We start from the raw sequence: 16,796 nt of genomic DNA on the forward strand, positions 1-16,796 counted from the left end.
TTGGGAACGGGACCCGGGATTGGGGACGGGACACGGGAACGGGACACGGGAACGGGACCCGGGATTGGGGACGGGACCGGGATTGGGGACGGGACCCGGGATTGGGAACGGGACCGGGATTGGGGACGGGACACGGGACACGGGACCCGGGATTGGGGACGGGACCGGGATTGGGAACGGGACACGGGATTGGGAACGGGACCGGAATTGGGAACGGGACACGGGAACGGGACACGGGAACGGGACCCGGGATTGGGAACGGGACCGGGATTGGGGACGGGACACGGGAACGGGACCCGGGATTGGGAACGGGAACAGGATCCGGGAACGGGATTTGGGATTGGGAACGGGACACGGGAACGGGATTTGGGATTGGCAATGGGATACGGGAACGGGATTTGGGATTGGCAATGGGACACAGGATGGGGAATGGGAATAGGACACGGGATTGGGAACGGGATTTGGGATTGGGAACAGGACACGGGAACGGAATTTGGGATTGGGAACGGGACACGGGAACGGGATTTGGGATTGGGAACGGGATTTGGGATTGGGAATGGGACACGGGAACGGGATTTGGAATTGGGAACGGGAACAGGGAACGGGATTTGGGATTGGGAACGGGAACGGGATCCGGGAACGGGATTTGGGATTGGGAACAGGACACGGGAAAGGGATTTGGGATTGGGAACAGGAACAGGACACAGGATTGGGAATGGGACCCGGGAACGGGAATTAGGATTGAGAACGGGATACGGGATTGGGGATGGGAACGGGGCATGGGATTGGGAACTGGACCGAGGACTGGGAATGGGACTTGAAAGGAGACAGGTGCTGGGAACAGAACACGGAGCAGGGAGCGAAACAGGGAAAGGGCAGGAAGAGGGAGCTGGGAATGGGGCAGGGGCCTGTGAAAGGAGCTTGGAACGGAGCAGGGGCTGGAGCGGAGCGGGGCTGGAGCGGAGCGGGGCTGGGAGAGGAGCGGGGCTGGAGAGGAGCGGGGCTGGGAGAGGAGCGGGGCTGGAGAGGAGCGGGGCTGGAGAGGAGCGGGGCTGGAGCGGGGCTGGGAGCGGAGCGGGGCTGGAGAGGAGCGGGGCTGGGAGAGGAGCGGGGCTGGAGCGGAGCTGGAGCGGAGCGGGGCTGGAGAGGAGCGGGGCTGGAGCGGAGCGGGGCTGGAGCGGGGCTGGGAGAGGAGCGGGGCTGGGAGAGGAGCGGGGCTGGGAGAGGAGCGGGGCTGGGAGAGGAGCGGGGCTGGGAGCGGAGCGGGGCTGGGAGAGGAGCGGGGCTGGGAGAGGAGCGGGGCTGGGAGAGGAGCGGGGCTGGAGAGGAGCGGGGCTGGAGAGGAGCGGGGCTGGAGAGGAGCGGGGCTGGGAGAGGAGCGGGGCTGGAGAGGAGCGGGGCTGGGAGCGGAGCGGGGCTGGCCCCGGCACGGCTCCGGGTGGCCGCAGGACGCTCCTGCCCCGCCGTGCCCCGGCCCGGCCCCGCTCTCTGGCCCTGGCACCCACCAGGCATCCCCCTGTGCCACAGCTCCGCACGGCGCTGCCCGGGACACCCTGGCACGGGGGTGTCACACAGCACCCTGGGGTGTCCCAGTGCCCGAGCTCCCAGGGGCTGCTGCGTCCCGGATGCCCAGATCCCTCCTGGACCCGCGGCGGCTCTGAAAGCCCCTGCCAAGCTGGGCCCGTGTTTCCTGCTCCTCCGGAGCTGCAAAAAGTAGCTCCAGCGTGGGAGAGGCACAACCTGCTTTCAGCAGCCGCCAGCAGCCTTCCTCCTCCTCCTCCTCACTACCCGTGCCAGGCTTGCCAGCACTGGGGTGAGCACACACCGAGCTGGCACGAAATGCAGGTTAATAAGCAAATGCATTGGTGAGGCTGCAGGCAATATCATGCTGGCTTAAACATAAATCAGTGTTTAATTAGCAAGTCTGGCTCAGCCGGGGTCCACCCACTGTTCTGTAACGTGTTTGTGCCCCACAGGCACAGCCCAGCCTGCTCTGGGTGCTGGGAGCTGCTGGATGGGTTTCCTGTGGCAGGAGGAGCCCAGGGGTCTCTCCATGACCCCCACAGCGAGGGCCAAACCCGGGAGCAGCAGGAGGAGGTGCAGGAGCTGCAGCGTGGCTTGGCTTGGTGCAGCCAGGGCAGCGACAGCAATGCCCGGCCAGTTCTGCTGCTCCCACTGCACCCCCAGAATGGTTCACAGCATCTTTAGGATCCCAGAATCACAGACTGGTGTGGGTTGGAAAGAACCCCAAAGGTCACCCCCTGACATGGGCAGGCACACCTTCCACCATCCCAGGCTGCTCCAAGCCCCAATGTCCAACCTGGCCTGGGACACTGCCAGGGATCCAGGGGCAGCCACAGCTGCTCTGGGCACCCTGTGCCAGGGCCTGCCCATCCTCCCACGGGACAATACCTAATTCCCAATATCCCACCTAACTCTGCCCTGTATCAGTATGAAGCCATTCCCTGTGTCCCGTCTCTTCATCCCTTGTCCCCAGTCCCTCTCCAGCTCTCCTGGAGCCCCTTTAGACCCTGGCAGGGGCTCTGAGCTCCCTGGAGCTTCTCCTCTCCAGGTGAGCACCCCCAGCTCTCCCAGCCTTTCCCCTGCCTCACTCCAACACTTGTGCTCAGCACAGACCTTGCTGCTGCTGCTGCTCTGACCCAGGTCACCCAGGTCCTGATAAAACCACAATGGTCACAGTGACAACAGCTGTGACAGGTGACACAACACCACCGGAGGCTGCGAGGGTGGCAGGGGAGCAGCACCGGACACCCGGCCATGGTGTCCATCCGCTGTCCACCCTCTGTCCATCCGCTTCCCGACACCCACTGGGAGTGCAGTGGGAGGTGGGATGGCCCCTGGAGCTCTGTGGAGAACCAGGGCCAGGGATGGCAATTCCAGCACTGCCCTGGCAGTCTGTGCCTGTGCCTGACCATGAAGAAAGGGATTTGGGGGTTTGAAATCCCACATACACACTCCTTCTTGCACAAGGCCACCACACCAGTGAGCACTGCCCATGGCAGGTCCCCTGCAATCCCTGTGGGCACAAATGCCACCTGCAAGCCCAGCCCAGCTCAGCAGTGAAGGGTTAAGTGCCAGCCCAGCTCTGCGGGAAGTTTTCCTCTCCTCCTTGCCAAGGTTTAAATTTAGTTCCTGCATGAACCCAGAGGACGTGGGCATCGGGTTGCTCTGGGATTGGCAGTGCTGGGGAGCACCTGCTGCTGTTTCATAGCAAAAATTCCCCCAAAAGCTGGGACTGGGCTGCAGCAGCAGCACTTGGGGTGGGCAAGCTGCAGAGACCCTCGTGCCATCCCACCACTAGCTTGGGGTGCCCCCAAAAAAGACATATGGTTGCAGTCCTTTGGTCAGCTCCTGTGAATCCCAGGGGTGCTCCATGTCCGGGCTGATCCCAAGCCTTGAGTTTGCTCCTGGCCGCTTGGATTGGCTGTGGGGGAGCTCCTGCTTGGGGTAGGGTGAGTTTAGGGGAAAGCCCAGCGTGGGCACACCATTGCTGTGGCGAGGCGGGAGCAGCACTGGGAAGGGATCCAGGGTGGGGAAAGAGCTGCAGCTCGAGATCCTGCCGTGCCCTCAGCACCAGGGATAGGACATCCCCAGAGGGGTCTGCAGGTCTCCCCCGCTCCGGGGCAGCCCAGGCCGTTCCATGGGGTCACACACCCGGGAGCTGTATGGGATGCCCTGGGACCTGTCCTGCGGTTTGGGGAGAGCAGGGCGGGATGAGGGGCAGGGATGAGTCGGCGGCCCCCGGCAGGTCCCCGAGGCTGGGGGCGGCGGTGGCATCCCTGCAATGCGCTTGGCATCGGCTGCCCCGGCTGGCGCTGCCCGAGTCCATGTGATCCGGGGCTTGCCCTGTGCCGCCGCCGGGTCCAGCCGCCGGGACGGCGAGGGAGCCAGAAGGTCGAGCCAGCGGCCCCGGCAGAGCGGCCCCAGCCCCGAGCAGGGCTCCCCGGCACCGCCTGAAGCCCCCGGGCTCCTCCCTGCCACCATGCCCCGCGGGAAGAGGGACCCGGTCCTGCTGTCCCCCGCCGAGCTGCCCGGCCCCGCGGCCGAGGGTCCCCGCGCGGCCGGGGGCGACCGGCGCTCCGCGGAGGAGGAGGAGGAGGAGGACGGACACCTCCCGGGGCTGCCCCGCGACGACCTCACCAAGAGCATGTCGAGCTCCTCCGTGTCCTCCTACCACTCCGCCCTGTGCTCGGACGGCACGGAGACCTTCAAGGACTGCCTGGAGTTCCTGGACGAGGAGGGATCGCCCGGCCGGGCTGCCCCGGGCCGCTGGGCTCCGGCGGGGGCCCCCGGCGCGGCCCCGCCGCCCGGCCCCCTCGCCCGCCCGCAGCGGGCTCAGCTGTCCAGCGCGGCTAAGAATAGCCCAGCGCCGGGCCAGGGGGGCAGGATGGGTCCCCTCGGTGGGGACCGGCAGCCCGTGCCGGCCGCGGCCGCCGGCGGGGAGCCGGCCGTGCCCCGGCAGCCCGGGGCGATGCTCGCCGGGGCTCCCAGCGACTCGGACGAGGTGGACGGCGAGGTGCAGGCGCTGACGGCCAGGGCTTTCCGCAGCCTCTCGGGGCTCCCCGGAGCTCGCCTCGACATGTGCAGCTCCCACACCTCCTCCAGCCTCTCCAATTCGCTGTCGGAGGACGGCGGGCGGCCGCGGCGGTGGCCGGCGGGCGCCGGGGAGCCCCGGGGCGCGGTGACAGCTCTGCACGGCCGGGTGGGCTGGCCTTTCCCCGCCGGCGTGGACGGGGAGCTGCTGGGCAAGGAGCAGTTCGAGTGCGTGGACGTGGAGCTGGAGAGCGGCGAGGCCAGGAAGGGACACGGCAAGAAGAGGACGGTGCCCAAACGCCAGATCCTGCTGAAGAGGAAGGAGAGGAAGGAGACGGGCTTTGGCCCCCGCGGGGATGGCCCAGCGCCCCAGCCCCCTGCCAGGAAGGAGCCCCCCAGCAAGGGCAGAGCCGTCGGCGAGGACTTCAGGCTCAACTACCAGCAGTTCATGAAGGCGGCGTCCCTGGAGGCCGGCACCGACAGGACCAGGGCGGCCTCGAGCCTGGTGAAAAACGTCCTGGCCAAGAAGATGCAGTACGAGCAGCGCATCAAGATGGAGCAGAAGGGGCTGCGGGGCAGCTCGACCTCCTCGGGGCCGTCTTCCGCCGGCACCGACCTGCTGGGGGATGGTCTGGAGGGCAAGTCCAGCTCGCTGTCCCGCTCCGACTGCAGCTTCTCGGCCGAGGACCTGCGGAGCGGCGGGATGCCGGTGGCCACGGCGGCCGCGGGGAGCACCGCCACCACCACGCATCCCACCAAAGGCGTGGTGCTCAGCGAGGAGACGAGGGAGACTGTCTGCAACCTGAGGAAGACTTTCAACGAGCTCAACCAGAGGATGAAGTACCAGGAGGTGCTGGAGGGCCGCTGGCTGCCCGCGGCCGCGGAGGAGCACGCGTCGGAGAGGATCTGCTACCAGCGAGCCCGCGCCTTGTTCGAAGCCCAGCCCGGGGTGGGGAAGGTGCTGGATGTCGCCCCCCGGTTTGCGAGGGCGCCGAGGCCGTGGCCCAGCTTGAAGGAGCGAGCCATCGGCCCCATCCATTCCCAAGGCCTCCCATTCAAGGCCGAGAGCCGGGCGCTCCCCGCCACCCCGCCGCGCCGCCCCTTCGCCTCCTCCCGGGCGCAGGAGGCGAGGACGCTGCCGCAGAGCCAGCCACAGAAACCGCCAGCAGCGCCCCGCCGGCCGCCCAGCCCCGGCACCGTCCCGGTACCGCGGGGGTCCCCGCCGGCCGCGCCCCCCAAGCCGGAGGAGAAGGGGAAGGGGCGCGTCCCGCAGCCCCGGGACGTGCGCAAGCTGGTGAAGAGCAGCTACAGCCTCAAGTTCGGGACTGCCGGCGCCTCCCGCGGCACCGCGGCACCGGCGAGCAGCGGGGAGCCGCCGCCAGCCACCCCTCTGGTCATCCACTGCACCTCGGTCCGCCGGGAGCCGGCGCCGGAGCCGGCGGCTGAGGAGGTGCCGGCAGCCCCCGGCCGGGAGCCGGCCCCGGCGTGCGCCGAGGGGCCCGCGAAGGCCCCGCACAGCTCGCCCATCAACATCACGAGGGTCCAGGCCACGCGGAGGGGCGCGGCCCCCACGGAGGAGCCGCCGGCATCGCCCCCGCGCCGGGAGCGGAGCGAGCTCCGGCTGCCGCCGCGGGCCGAGCGGCTGCCACACGTGGAGACCCACCTGCACGTCCTGCTGGGCCGGCCGGGCCCCGCGGCCGCGGAGAGCTCCCCGGCCCCGGGCAGCGCGGTGCTGCGGGCAGAGAAGACCGTTCTGCTGCCGCCGCCGCCCGCGAGTCCCGCGGAGGGGAAGGAGGTGCGCGGCCGTGGCGGCGGCAGAGCTCTCCCCGCTGCCGAGGGGCCGGAGCCGCCGGGGCAGCGGCCCAGCAGCGGGGACAGCCGGGACCCCCGAGCCGGAGCCCCGGGCGGCAGCAGCGCCCGGCCGCGGCCTGCGGAGCCGGCGGCGAGGGGCGCGGCAGAGCCCGGTGCCAGCGAGCGGAGGCAGCAGCAGCCCGGCGGCCGGCGGGTGTCGGTGGGCAACGGGCTCTCTGCCGGTGGCACCGGCCCCGCCGCCCCGCTCCGAGCCGGGGACAGCGGCGAAGGCCTCCCCGGGCGGCTGCCGGAGCAGAGGGAGACCTGGGAGCCCTCGCCGCAGTGGCCGGCGGCTACCGAGCCCTACCCGCCTGCTGCCCCGGCAGAGAACTCCAACTACTTGGCAATCCCCGAGAGAGCCCCCAAATCCACGCTGATGCCAAAGCTGTCCTCGGTCCCCAACCCAGGCAGCGCATCCTTTGGGACCCACTTTGTCCCCAGCTCATCCAGCGCCGCTTTTGGGGCTCCCTCAGCCCCCAACCCAGCCAGTGCCTCTTTTGGGACCTCCATGGTCACCAATGTGACCAGCTCATCCTTTGGCTTCCCATCAGCCTCCAGCCTGGCCAGCACATCATTTGGGACCCCCTTAGTTTCCAACTCCAACAAGTCTTTTAGGGCCCCTCTGGTCCCCAACCTGTGCAGCACATCCTTTGGGAACCCCCTGGTTCCCAATCCATCCAGCATGTCCTTTGGGAACCCCCTGGTCCCCAATCCATCCAGTGCATCCTTTGGAAACCCCCTGGTCCCCAATCCATCCAGCGTGTCCTTTGGGTCCCCCTTGATCCCCAATCCATCCAGTGCATCCTTTGGGAACCCTTTGATCCCCAATCCATCCAGTGCACCATTTGGGTCCCCTTTGGTCCCCAATTCATCCAGTGCATCCTTTGGGAACCCCCTGGTCCCCAGTCCATCCAGTGCACCATTTGGGTCCCCACTGATGCACAATCCATCCAGCATGTCTTTTGGGTCCTCCTTGGTCCCCAGTCCATCCAGTGCATCCTTTGGGAACCCCTTGATCCCCAACCCGTGTAGCCCATCCTTTGGGTCCCCCTTGGTCAGCAACCCAATCCCCACTTCCCTTGGGCATCCATCAGTCTCCAACATGGCCAGCTCTTTCTTTGGATCCCCTTTTGTCCCCCACCCAGCCAGCGCTCCGCTGGGAACAGGTACCTACCCCCTTCCTGGTGGGGAAGTGCCCTGGAGCAAGCCCAGCCCTGAGCCCCCCCTGCCCCGACCCCCCGAGGGCTCGGCTGCTGTGGGGCCCCCAGCCCAGCCCCACCAGGAGGAGGCTCCTCATTTCCTCAGGGGGACCGATGGCCCCTCGCCGAGTGGGAGGAGCAGGCAAAGCCCCCCCAAGCCCTTCTCCGCAGCCGTGCCCGCCCAGCGGAGGATGCTCGTGGATCCCAGCAGCGGGAAATGCTACTACGTGGAGCCGCCGCGGCAGCCCCAGATGAAAACGCTCTACGACCCCGAGACCGGGCAGTACCTGGAGGTGCTGGTCCCACCGGTGGCATCGCACACCGGGCTCTACCAGGCACCTTTCAACCCGCTGGTCATGGCCCCGGGCGTCTGTGGTCCACCCTACGCACCCTACGGCGGCTTCCCGGGGCTCCCGGCGCCGCCGCCCTCCGCCCCGTCTCCGCCGCACCCCTCGCTGCCGGCTGCCGACCCCGGGACCCCCGGCTCCGCTGCCAAGGGCGAGGGGCCGTCCCCTGCCGGGGGTGCTGACTGCGGCTACCTGGAGAGCCCGTACTACATCCCCACGGGCATGCGGGCCAGCCCCGGCCCCGAGCAGCCCCCGGCCCGCGCCAGCCCTGCCGCGCCCGAGGGCTCGCTGCTCCGGATGTGACGGGATAGCCCCGCGGGGATGGATGTCCCTTCCCTTGGCCCGGCTTAGCCCGAAGTCAGCATCACCCCTGGCACGGGAGAGCCTCCCCGGCCACGGCTGAGCTGGCAGAGCGCCGAGGGGTAACGGGCACCGGTTGGACTTCACTGGCTTCTCATGGAAACGGGGTCAAAAAGGGTATTTTCCGGTGTAAGCACCTGGCAGCCCTAGGGGGACATGGAGTGTGGGCCCCGGCCAGCAAAGGGACCAGAGAGGCCCTGCTTCCCCCTGTCCTGCCAGTCCCATCCCAAGGATGACCCAGGCTGGTTCGCACAGTGGGGTGATGACCTGGCCACCCCCAGCACCCCCAGCCACGGCTGAAGCACAGACACCCCAAAACAGTAATAAAAATGTTGAAACAGCTTTAAATCTGCTTATTCATCCTGTGCTTGTGTGGTCTGCAAAGGGAGGTGAGAGGCTGAGGCACGTGGAACCTGCAGTCCTTCTGTCTGTCTTGGAGTGTCCACCAGAGAAATCCCAGTCCCGAGGAGCAGGAGGGGACTCTGCAGCCGTCAGTGAGCCCCAAACCCCAAACCCCAGCCCTCAGCGCCAGACCGCAACCGTGAGCCCCAGCCACAATAATGAGCCTCAAACCCCAGTCCTTAACCCCAAATCCCAGATCTGAACCCCAAATCCTCATCCAGCTCCAGCCCCTGTAGATCCACACCATCCCAGGAAGGACTGAGGTTGGGGAGAAGGGATCAGGCTGAGTTACAGGATTGAGTTACAGCAAAAACCTCCTGCAGAGGGGGCGCTCGGTCGGGGACACCCCACGCACAGCCCCCTTCCTGCCGCGACGCCCGGGTCGGACGGGCTGCCCCAGCCGGATGCAGGTGTGTGCTGGCTGCTCCTCAGCGCCGCTCGCCAGTCCCGGGGGGTTTATAGCCCGCCCCGGGGTTTATAGCCCGGCCGGGGGGTTTATAGCCGCCCCACGCCTCCGCCCCGCACTTTCGGAGCGCGGCAGGATGCGGGCGGCGCTGGCAGCGTGGCTGGTGCTGAGCCTGCTGGGGGGGACAGGGGCCGAGGACGCCTGCGGGGACCCCCCCACCGCCCCGTCCCGCTCCATCCCCGCGCCCCAGCTCAGCCCCGAGGAGCGGCTCTCGCCCCACATGCCCGAATCCCTGCGCTGTGACGCCTGCCACGCCATCGCCTTCCAGGTGGGGACCGGGGACACGGCACCCCGAAGAACTCCTGTGGAGAGGCTTCTGCCTGGGGAGATGCTGCTGCTCCTCTGGGGCACGGCCCTGATGGATATTCCCCATCAGCACCTAAAAAAGCCTTTCAGGGCTCTTCATGGACGCACTGACCCAGATGTGCTTCCTCTGCCGGGGCCGCACAGAAGGGGGTGCAGAGCCCAGCCCCACTCGGGAGCATGGTCACGGACAGGCTGCCGCTCTCACTGCCCGGATTCTGCCTTTTCTCACCCCAGATTGAGGAGCAGCTGCGCAAGGCAGAAGGGAAGGTGGGCAAGAAGGCTCTGAAGGAGTCAGACTACATAGAAGTGCTGGAGAGGAGCTGCTCACAGGACTGGGAGAGGTGAGCAGGGTGTCCGTGCGATGGGGGTGTCTCCGGGGATCAGGGTGATCCCAGCTACAGGCGAGTCCCCAGGGGTCAGAATGTCCCCAAGGACGGCGGTACCCCAGGGAACAGAGTGCCCCGGGGGTGTCCCCAGGGACCATTTTGCCTCCAACCCCCTCTCCCCGCAGTTACGGGGTGCTGGAGCTGGACGGCGAGAAGCGGCTGTCGGGGCCGGGGCTGCGGACGCAGCAGCCCCTGAGCGTGCTGGTGTCGGGGGGACCGTGGCCGGGCAGGTGAGCCGGGGATTGGCGGTGCAGGGGGCCGGGCGCCGTCCCCTCGCCGCCGGGTGACCAGCACGGCTCCTCGCAGGCTCTCCAAGCTGTGCCACGGCTACGTGGGCGAGCGGGGCGAGGCGCTCATCTACGGCGCGCACCGGCGGGGCCCGGCCGCGCTGCGGCAGCTGCTGTGCCACGGGGACAAGGGACCCTGCGCCGGCCGCAAGGAGCGCCCGGAGCCCCGCAAGGCGCTGCAGAACGAGCTGTAGCCCGGCGTGGTTAATGCTTAATGCCCCGGTGACCTTCGGAGCCGACTTCGTCCCCGGCGGGAGCCGACACGTGCCGGGAGGTGGGCGCCTTCCCGGTGTCGCCCGTCACCGATGTCGCCGCTGTCGCTCGACGCCCGGCCCGGCCGTGCCAGCGGCAGCGCGGACTCCGTCCGGGCGAGCCGGGAATTACTCTGTAACCCGCGGGCTCTAATGTTTCACCTCGCCGCTGCTTCGGGCGGGTGCCGCTCCAATTAAAGGAGTTAATGGCTGATCGGCGCCGGGGCTGCGCTCGCCGGTTTCACAACCCCCAGCCAATGGCCGCCCTCCCGCTGCCGCCGCCACCGCCCGGCCGGGGACTAAAGTCCTTCCCACGGCCATAAAACCCCCCGGGACAGCGCCGCCGGGGACGCGTCGGAGGATGGGCACCCGCTCAGGAGACCTGGCTCAGCCCCAGGTGAATGCAGGCGCCGTCCCTGTCCCCATCCCTTCCTCGGTGTCATCCCAGGTCGGTGGGGAGGGAGGTGGTGGCCAGGGACACTGAGCCCAGCGATGGCCAGCTCAGGGGCAGGATGCCCTGCTGGGGCTGGCAAGGGCCAGGGTGAGCCTGGGGACTGCGGTGAATGGCGGGACCAAGGGGACACGCTGGAATGCTGCGGCTGGGACTGGCTGTGCTACCTTTCCCATCACCTGCAGGGGGGATCCCCCTCCAGACTTTCCAGGAACAAAATACCACGTAGGGATCGGTGGGTTTGGGAGCCCAGACCCCTCCTGGGGGTCAGAGCGGGCACGGGGTGGGACTGACAGGAAACACGCTGGGCCATGGCCCGGTGTCACCTGCATCCCTCAGGGCAGAGCCCAGCCCCTGTCCCGTGGGACAGCTGGGTCCACACTGACCCAGCTCCCGCCTCGTCCCCACCGCCAGAATGGGAACTTGGCTCTGGCCCCCGCGGGCTCCCTGCACACCCCTGGGAAGGAGCTGCCTGCGGCGGGCAGGGTGAGTACCGGGGCACCCCGCGGGCAGCACCGCACCCCAAATCCATCTGTGACACACCTGCGGATGGAGGGCAGCCAGCCAGGACCCCTCCCATCCCTGCGGGCACAGGGGCTCCCATGGGGCAGGGTGGGGTGCCCATCCCTGCACGCAGCCCCAGGGTGAGACAGGCTGAGCTGTGTCCCCACAGCAGGACCCTGGCACGGGCACCAGGCCCCCCCGGCCAGAGGTGGACATGCTCTACAGGATCGAGGATGTGCCCCCCTGGTACCTCTGCATCCTGCTCGGCTTCCAGGTACAGCCTGGAAAGTGTCAGACCCCAAATCCCCATTCCCCACAGTGTGGGGCACCCCCCATCCCCACTGAGCCCCCCTCACCCCCCAGCACTACCTGACCTGCTTCAGCGGCACCATCGCCGTCCCCTTCCTGCTGGCCGAGAGCCTGTGCGTGGGCAAGGACCAGCTCACCGTCAGCTACCTCATCGGCACCATCTTCACCTGCGTGGGCATCACCACCCTCATCCAGACCACCGTGGGCATCAGGTAGAGCCGCGGCCCCGCGGGCCCCCTGCCCAGCCCCGGGCCCGGGCGCAGGCATCCCTCTGTCCCCGCAGGCTGCCGCTCTTCCAGGCGAGCGCGCTGGCCTTCCTCGTCCCCGCCAAGTCCATCCTGGCCCTGGAGAAGTGGCGATGCCCACCTGAAGGTGAGGGCAGGGGGGTACAGGGGGTGTCCGGCTGCTCCCCACCCCCCGGCACCACCTCACTGCCCTTCATCCCCAGAGCAGATCTACGGCAACTGGTCACTGCCGCTCAACACGTCCCACATCTGGCAGCCCCGCATGCGAGAGGTACACCCTGCTGCCACCCTGCTGCCACCCTGCTGCCACCCTGCCACCACCCTGCCGCCACCCTGCCGCCACCCTGCCACCACCCCGTGCACCCCGACTCCCTGGCAGGCTGCTGACACCCTCTCCATGCCCTGCAGATCCAGGGGGCCATCATAGTGTCCAGCCTGGTGGAAGTGGTCATCGGGCTGCTGGGGCTCCCCGGGGCCCTGCTCAGCTACATCGGGCCGCTGACCGTCACCCCCACCGTGTCCCTCATCGGACTCTCCGTTTTCCAGGCGGCTGGTGACCGGGCTGGCTCCCACTGGGGCATCTCTGTGCTGTATGGCATGGGGACACGGGGGACAGGAGGGCAGGGTTGTACAGCACAGAGCAGGAGGATGTCAGGGGCACGAGGTGATGCCTTGTGAAGGCTGACCTAGAACAGAGACCAGACACAGTTAAAGAATAAAGTAGGGGTTTATTAAAAGGCATCAATGGATCCACCTTGGGCAGCAGAAGAGCCCAGCCAGGGCTACACCCAAGATGAACCAAAATGATCACAGAATGGACGACCGGTCACAAGGTCTCTCACTTTTATAAGTAATGGTCCATTTGCATATTTGGGTTAATTGTCCAATTACAGCTTCAGGATATAAAGTCCCATCCTCCTTGTTTTTCTCTCTTCAGCCCATGTTGCTTGTGCTCTTGGGCCTGAGATTTGGATCATTTGTCCATCATCCCCAGCTAGAGAAGGAATTTTTTTATCTCCCTAGTTTGTGAAGAGAGCTCACCATCCCATAATATGAAGCTCAGAACTGCACACTAAAGCAGCACAGAATCTGAAAAATAGAAAAGCCAAAACCTGAGCCATCAGAGGGATCCCGTCTGTCTTTCTCCCCAGGACCATCTTCCTGATTGTCCTGTTTGCCCAGTACCTGCGGCAGGTCGCCATCTGCCTGCCCGGCTACCGGCGGGGCCACGGCTTTGTCCTGCTCCGCATCCAGATCTTCAAGATGTTCCCGGTAGGGACTGGCTGAGAGCGTCCTGGGGCGGCCCCAAATTCCCCCGTTCACCCCCGCGTGGGCTCGGGAGCGGTGCGGGAGGGTGCCGGTGTGTGCCCCGCAGATCATCCTGGCCATCATGCTGGTGTGGCTGACCTGCTACGTGCTGACCCGCACCGGAGTCTTCCCCAGCCGGCCCGAGGAGTACGGCTACAAGGCCAGGACGGACGCCCGCGGGGAGATCCTGTCCGTGGCACCCTGGTTCCGCGTCCCCTACCCCTGTGAGTGCCCGGCAGTCCTGGGTCCCCCGATACCCCTGGGGGATGTGGGGACCTGGCGCAGCATCACCGGGGCTGGGGAACAGCCGGGGGGGCCCAAAGTGGCACCGGTGAGCAGCGGCTGGGGACTCCTGGGCTGTCCCCAACACTGACCTGCCCTGCCCCCGGGCAGGCCAGTGGGGGCTGCCCACGGTGACCTCAGCAGCCGTGCTGGGCATGTTCAGCGCCACGCTGGCGGGCATCATCGAGTCCATCGGGGACTACTACTCCTGTGCCCGGCTGGCAGGAGCGCCCCCGCCCCCTGTGCACGCCATTAACAGGTACAGCCGGCTGTTGCCCCCTCCACGGTAGCTCACTCGCTCCGCGGCATCCCTGGACACCGGTCAGGGATGCTGCCGGAGAGTGGGACGGGCACCAGCCCGACCGTGTTGCTCCCCAGGGGCATTTTCACCGAGGGCATTTCCTGCATCATCGCGGGGCTCTTGGGAACCGGCAATGGCTCCACGTCCTCCAGCCCAAACATCGGCGTCCTGGGCATCACCAAGGTACCGGGGTCGGGGAGGCTCCCGGCTCGGCCGGGGGGCGCAGGCACCGTCACCTGCCGGTGTCTCTGTGCAGGTGGGGAGCAGGAGGGTGATCCAGTACGGCGCCGGGATCATGCTCCTGCTGGGCACCATCGGCAAATTCACGGCGCTCTTCGCCTCCCTGCCCGACCCCGTGCTCGGCGGGATGTTCTGCACCTTATTCGGTAACTGCCTGCCCCAAAGGCAGCCCTGGGCCACGTCCCCGGAGCCGCGGGGGTTGGTGAGCCCAAGGGTGCAGGGCTGGTCTGGGGGGCTCCTCGCACCCCAGCGCGGCCGGGGCGGCCCCCGATGCCCGGCCCAGCGCGGGCCCCTCCGCCTGCATCGCCGCGTCTCTGCCGGCAGGAATGATCACGGCCGTCGGCCTCTCCAACCTGCAGTTCGTCGACATGAACTCCTCCCGAAACCTCTTCGTGCTGGGCTTTGCAATGTTTTTCGGGCTGACGCTGCCGAACTACCTGGATTCCCACCCCGGGGCCATTAACACAGGTACCGCCCGCCAGGAAGAGCCGCAGTTCTGGGAGTCTGGGGAGAGAGGAGGGCGGATCTCCCGGCGTTCGCCCAGCCGGGGGAGCAGAGGGGAAATCCGGCTCCTCACAGCACCCCTGGCTCCATGCCACGCTGTCGCAGGTGTCCCCGAGCTGGACCAGATCCTGACGGTGCTGCTGACCACGGAGATGTTCGTCGGGGGAACCATCGCCTTCGTGCTGGACAACACCATCCCGGGTAACCGCAGCACACGGGCCGGGGAGGGGAAGCAGCGGGGCTGCGGCAGATTCCTGTTGATTTAGAGCTGCCGGAGGGGACGGCAGGGCCGGGGGTGACACTGGACACCCCGCAGGGACGCAGGAGGAACGGGGGCTGGTGCAGTGGAAGGCAGGAGCGCACTCGGACAGCGCGAGCAGCGCCAGCCTGAGGAGCTACGACTTCCCCTTCGGCATGGGCGCGGTGCGGAGGAGCCGCTGGCTCCGGAGCGTGCCCGTCTGCCCGGTGTTCACCGGGTTCAGGGCCCGGCCGCGGGGCAGCGGCAAGGCGGCCGCAGAGGGCCCGGACGGCGCGGACGGGGGCTCGGTGTGCACCAAGGTCTGAGCCGGGGGAGGTCCCGGGAGGTGCCGCCCCAGCGCCCGAGCAGCCGAGCCGAGCTCCCGGGGGCCGTCGGGGTTCGGCAGCGCCCACCAAGGCCGAGGCCAAGGCTGGCGGTGCTCGGCTCGAACGCGGGGCTAGGGAAACACATCGCCGCTCTTGGGGGACACCCCGAGCTCCAGGGTACAGCCTGGGGACCGCCGCCCCTGCCGTGCTCCACCCGGAGCTTTAGCTGGCCGAGGCTCGTCCAGCGCTTGCTGGGGCCCGTCAGCCGCATCGGAGCCAGCCAGAGCCCGGGGCCAGCAGCTCCCACCGGGGACACGGATTTTCACACTGTGCCCTCGGCTCCGGCAGGGTGACCCAGCAGCTGGCACGGGCTCTGCGTCGGGCAGTGTCCAAACCAGCGTTAGGATGCCTAACTTAAGACGATACATTAAATATGATAAAATATGCAAGTGCACGTGCCCCGCCGGTGTCTGTGCTGCCTCCTGCACCGTTCCCTCGTCCTTTGTGCACCGCAAAGGCGTCAGCACCTTTGACCGTGCTCCTCCTGGGCTGCCAGGCACGGAGACACACTGGATTTCTTCCAGGTGGGCTCCGCCTGAACCCGGTGCCGTGGGAGAGGCAGCTCAGCACAAGCCCTCAGCACACCCTTCCTGCCTCGGGAGTTCTGGAGCGCTGGCTCTGTCCTGGCTGTGCTGGTGACACTGCCCCATGCCACCGAGGTGCTCTCAGCTGCACGCAGAGAGGTGGCTGACCCCCAACACAGCAGGGTCAGGCCAGTCCTTGGCCTGGATTTAGCACTAAAGTTGAGCTGAGGCAACATTGCACAACCCTGTCACAGCCCGAGGTGGCACCGTCACACACTCACTCCCAAGCCTGAGCAGGGAGAGAAGTGATAAAATCTGTTAAAAGTGAAGATGAGGGGAAAAAACCACCCCAACTTAAAATAAACCCCAAGGGATGCAAATACAATCAGTCCCCACCTCCCACGAGCACCAGCCAGGCTCTGAGCCCCCTCCTTGCCTCCTGTCCTGGCGCTGGTGCCCAGCATGGTGTCAGTCCATGACACCTCTCTGGCCAGCTGGGTCCCCTCCCATTTCCTTGTCCCCCAGCCCAGCCTCTGGGGCTGGAGCAGGACTGAGAGGAAGCCTGGGGGCAGTGCCAGTGCTGCTGAGTGCTGGGTGCCACCACTGCTGCTGCAGTCACACCCCAAACCCAGCAGGGTTGCCATGGGCAGCGGCAGCTCCTCCCCGGTGAACATCCCAGGGCTACGGAATACAGGAGAGGGATAAGCCCAGCTCCAGGAGAGCAGCACGGCCAGGGATACAGGAGAGGGATAAGCCCAGCTCCAGGAGAGCAGCACGGCCAGGGATACAGGAGAGGGATAAGCCCAGCTCCAGGAGAGCAGCACGGCCAGGGATACAGGAGAGGGATAAGCCCAGCTCCAGGAGAGCAGCACGGCCAGGCTGGTTGCTCCACACGCCGGCTCCTGGCTGCTGCACTCAGCTGCCACCACGCCGAGGTGACAGTGGCCATGCTGTGGACAAGCTGCAGCCACGCAGGACTCGCTGGTGAAACTCCCACTGCAGGTAGAAATCAGCTGTGTGTTGTTTGCTGACCTTTCTTTTTATTTAGGAGCTCGAGTCTAAACTCTCCCCAGGTCAGTGGAAATCCTGGAGTTT

The 16,796-nt window shown here is 67.1% G+C and overlaps 3 protein-coding genes across 3 annotated transcripts; all 3 read left to right on the top strand.

Annotated features, from left to right (window-relative positions):
• The first annotated feature begins 3,805 nt into the window (after window positions 1–3,805).
• PROB1 (proline rich basic protein 1) lies at window positions 3,806–8,254 on the top strand. The gene has a single exon (XM_077786744.1). It carries the CDS (start codon window positions 3,806–3,808, stop codon window positions 8,252–8,254), a length of 4,449 nt encoding a protein of 1,482 aa, XP_077642870.1.
• Window positions 8,255–9,172: 918 nt separating this feature from the next.
• MZB1 (marginal zone B and B1 cell specific protein) lies at window positions 9,173–10,462 on the top strand. The gene is made up of 4 exons (XM_021543115.2): window positions 9,173–9,447; window positions 9,720–9,826; window positions 9,997–10,101; window positions 10,178–10,462. Exons 1-4 carry the CDS (start codon window positions 9,256–9,258, stop codon window positions 10,350–10,352), a joined length of 579 nt encoding a protein of 192 aa, XP_021398790.2. The 5' UTR covers window positions 9,173–9,255; the 3' UTR covers window positions 10,353–10,462.
• Window positions 10,463–10,509: 47 nt separating this feature from the next.
• SLC23A1 (solute carrier family 23 member 1) lies at window positions 10,510–15,167 on the top strand. The gene is given in 16 exon segments (XM_077786764.1): window positions 10,510–10,670; window positions 10,673–10,806; window positions 11,275–11,346; window positions 11,534–11,638; window positions 11,728–11,885; window positions 11,957–12,045; window positions 12,122–12,189; window positions 12,327–12,508; window positions 13,070–13,190; window positions 13,294–13,450; window positions 13,620–13,767; window positions 13,887–13,992; window positions 14,066–14,195; window positions 14,374–14,517; window positions 14,659–14,754; window positions 14,870–15,167. Coding segments are annotated over 16 exon segments (2,013 nt in total). The 5' UTR covers window positions 10,510–10,615; the 3' UTR covers window positions 15,118–15,167.
• Window positions 15,168–16,796: the final 1,629 nt, after the last annotated feature.

This window comes from Lonchura striata, chromosome 15 (assembly GCF_046129695.1).
Source record: "Lonchura striata isolate bLonStr1 chromosome 15, bLonStr1.mat, whole genome shotgun sequence".
NCBI lineage: Eukaryota > Metazoa > Chordata > Aves > Passeriformes > Estrildidae > Lonchura > Lonchura striata.